Consider the following 1414-nt stretch of genomic DNA (forward strand, 5'->3'; position numbering starts at 1 on the left):
CGGCCGGGGCCGCGATATCCTTACGATGGAGAGCGTCAACGCCCCCCACGGTTCACCTCCGAAGTCCCCTTTGCCGCCGGCGGACGGCGATCCTCCTGCCGGTCTAACTCCGGATGAATACGAATCCCTCCTGTCGACAATCGATGCTCACCACAGATACCAGTTAAGCAGCGGTCAATGCTCCTCCCTGATTGCGCAACGGATCCGGGCTCCAGCCGCCATCGTCTGGTCTGTGGTTCGCCGATTCGACCGCCCCCAAATATACAAACACTTTATCCGCAGCTGCTCCATTATAGAAGGCGGCGAGGTCTGCATCGGCTGCCTTCGCGAGGTCAGTGTTATCTCCGGCCTTCCGGCGAGCACCAGCACCGAGCGGCTCAACATACTCGACGAAGATCAGCGGGTCACCGGGTTCACCATCATAGGCGGCGAACACCGCCTTACGAATTACAGATCGGTGACTTCGGTGACGGAGATTGGGGAACCGGATCTGGAACGGGGCAAAGGTTTATGGACAGTGGTGCTCGAATCGTATATCGTCGATGTGCCGGAGGGGAACACGGAGGACGATACTAGGCTCTTCGCTGACACTGTTGTTCGGCTCAATCTGCAGAAGCTCGCCACTGTTACGGAATCGATGGCGGCGGCTCCGGAGGCCGCCGCGGCGGTCTCTGAAATGGGAAAGTGATATTGGAGGAATTGGAATGGGATTTGATGGAAGATGGAAAATAACTTGTTGCCGATTTTGGGCGATATTTGAGTGGGAGCTTCTTTTTTTTTTTTTTTGTTTCAATTTCATTTTTCAAATTAGCTTCTCTTCTCTGTTCTGGCAATTTGTTCGGTCAAAAAAAAAAAACGGTTTTTTCCTGAAATGTTTAGGGGCTGATTACTCTTCATGATTTTTTCATGGCCATATTTTATCAAGTAATTAGTTTATAAAACATAAATTTATTTACCTTTAACAGCATTATTAATCTACAAATGAGTTAGCTTTCTGTTTCTTTCATGGAAACCATTAATGTTCTTGTTCATATTATGCAAAGTATATATTTTAAGAAAAAAGAAACACCAATGGGTGCATAGATCCTCACATCAAGTATGAAAATGACATAATAAATTTATTCAGATTGGTTGATAAAAAGTCTTCACGTGATATTATAATTTTAGGGGTATGAAATTCTACGAGGGCCTTTCAAGGAATCTTATTGGCACGTAAATCTTGAGCATGCTTGGATATATATATATATATAAAAGATTGGCGGAAGTCTATTAGACGAGTATCATGCCCTACACACAGGGGGATTCAAACCCGTGACTTGAGGGGAGTATGACCTTCAGAGAGGCTGCTCTACTAACAGGCCACAGTACGCACATATACGGTGTCTGCTACTACAACTACAACAACAACAACAAG

The 1414-nt window shown here is 46.2% G+C and overlaps 1 protein-coding gene across 1 annotated transcript; it reads left to right on the forward strand.

Moving 5' to 3' along the window:
• The first annotated feature begins 6 nt into the window (after nt 1-6).
• Nucleotides 7-846, forward strand: LOC110036808 (abscisic acid receptor PYR1-like). Its single transcript, XM_020741340.1, has one exon. The coding sequence runs from the start codon at nt 26-28 to the stop codon at nt 686-688; it is 663 nt and encodes a 220-aa protein (XP_020596999.1). The 5' UTR covers nt 7-25; the 3' UTR covers nt 689-846.
• Nucleotides 847-1414: the final 568 nt, after the last annotated feature.

This window comes from Phalaenopsis equestris, unplaced genomic scaffold (assembly GCF_001263595.1).
Source record: "Phalaenopsis equestris unplaced genomic scaffold, ASM126359v1 Scaffold211064, whole genome shotgun sequence".
Taxonomy (NCBI): domain Eukaryota; kingdom Viridiplantae; phylum Streptophyta; class Magnoliopsida; order Asparagales; family Orchidaceae; genus Phalaenopsis; species Phalaenopsis equestris.

Coding starts and splice junctions, on each gene's coding strand:
- LOC110036808 (XM_020741340.1), top strand. CDS start 26: ATGGAGAGCGTCAACGCCCCCCACGGTTCACCTCCGAAGTCCCCTTTG.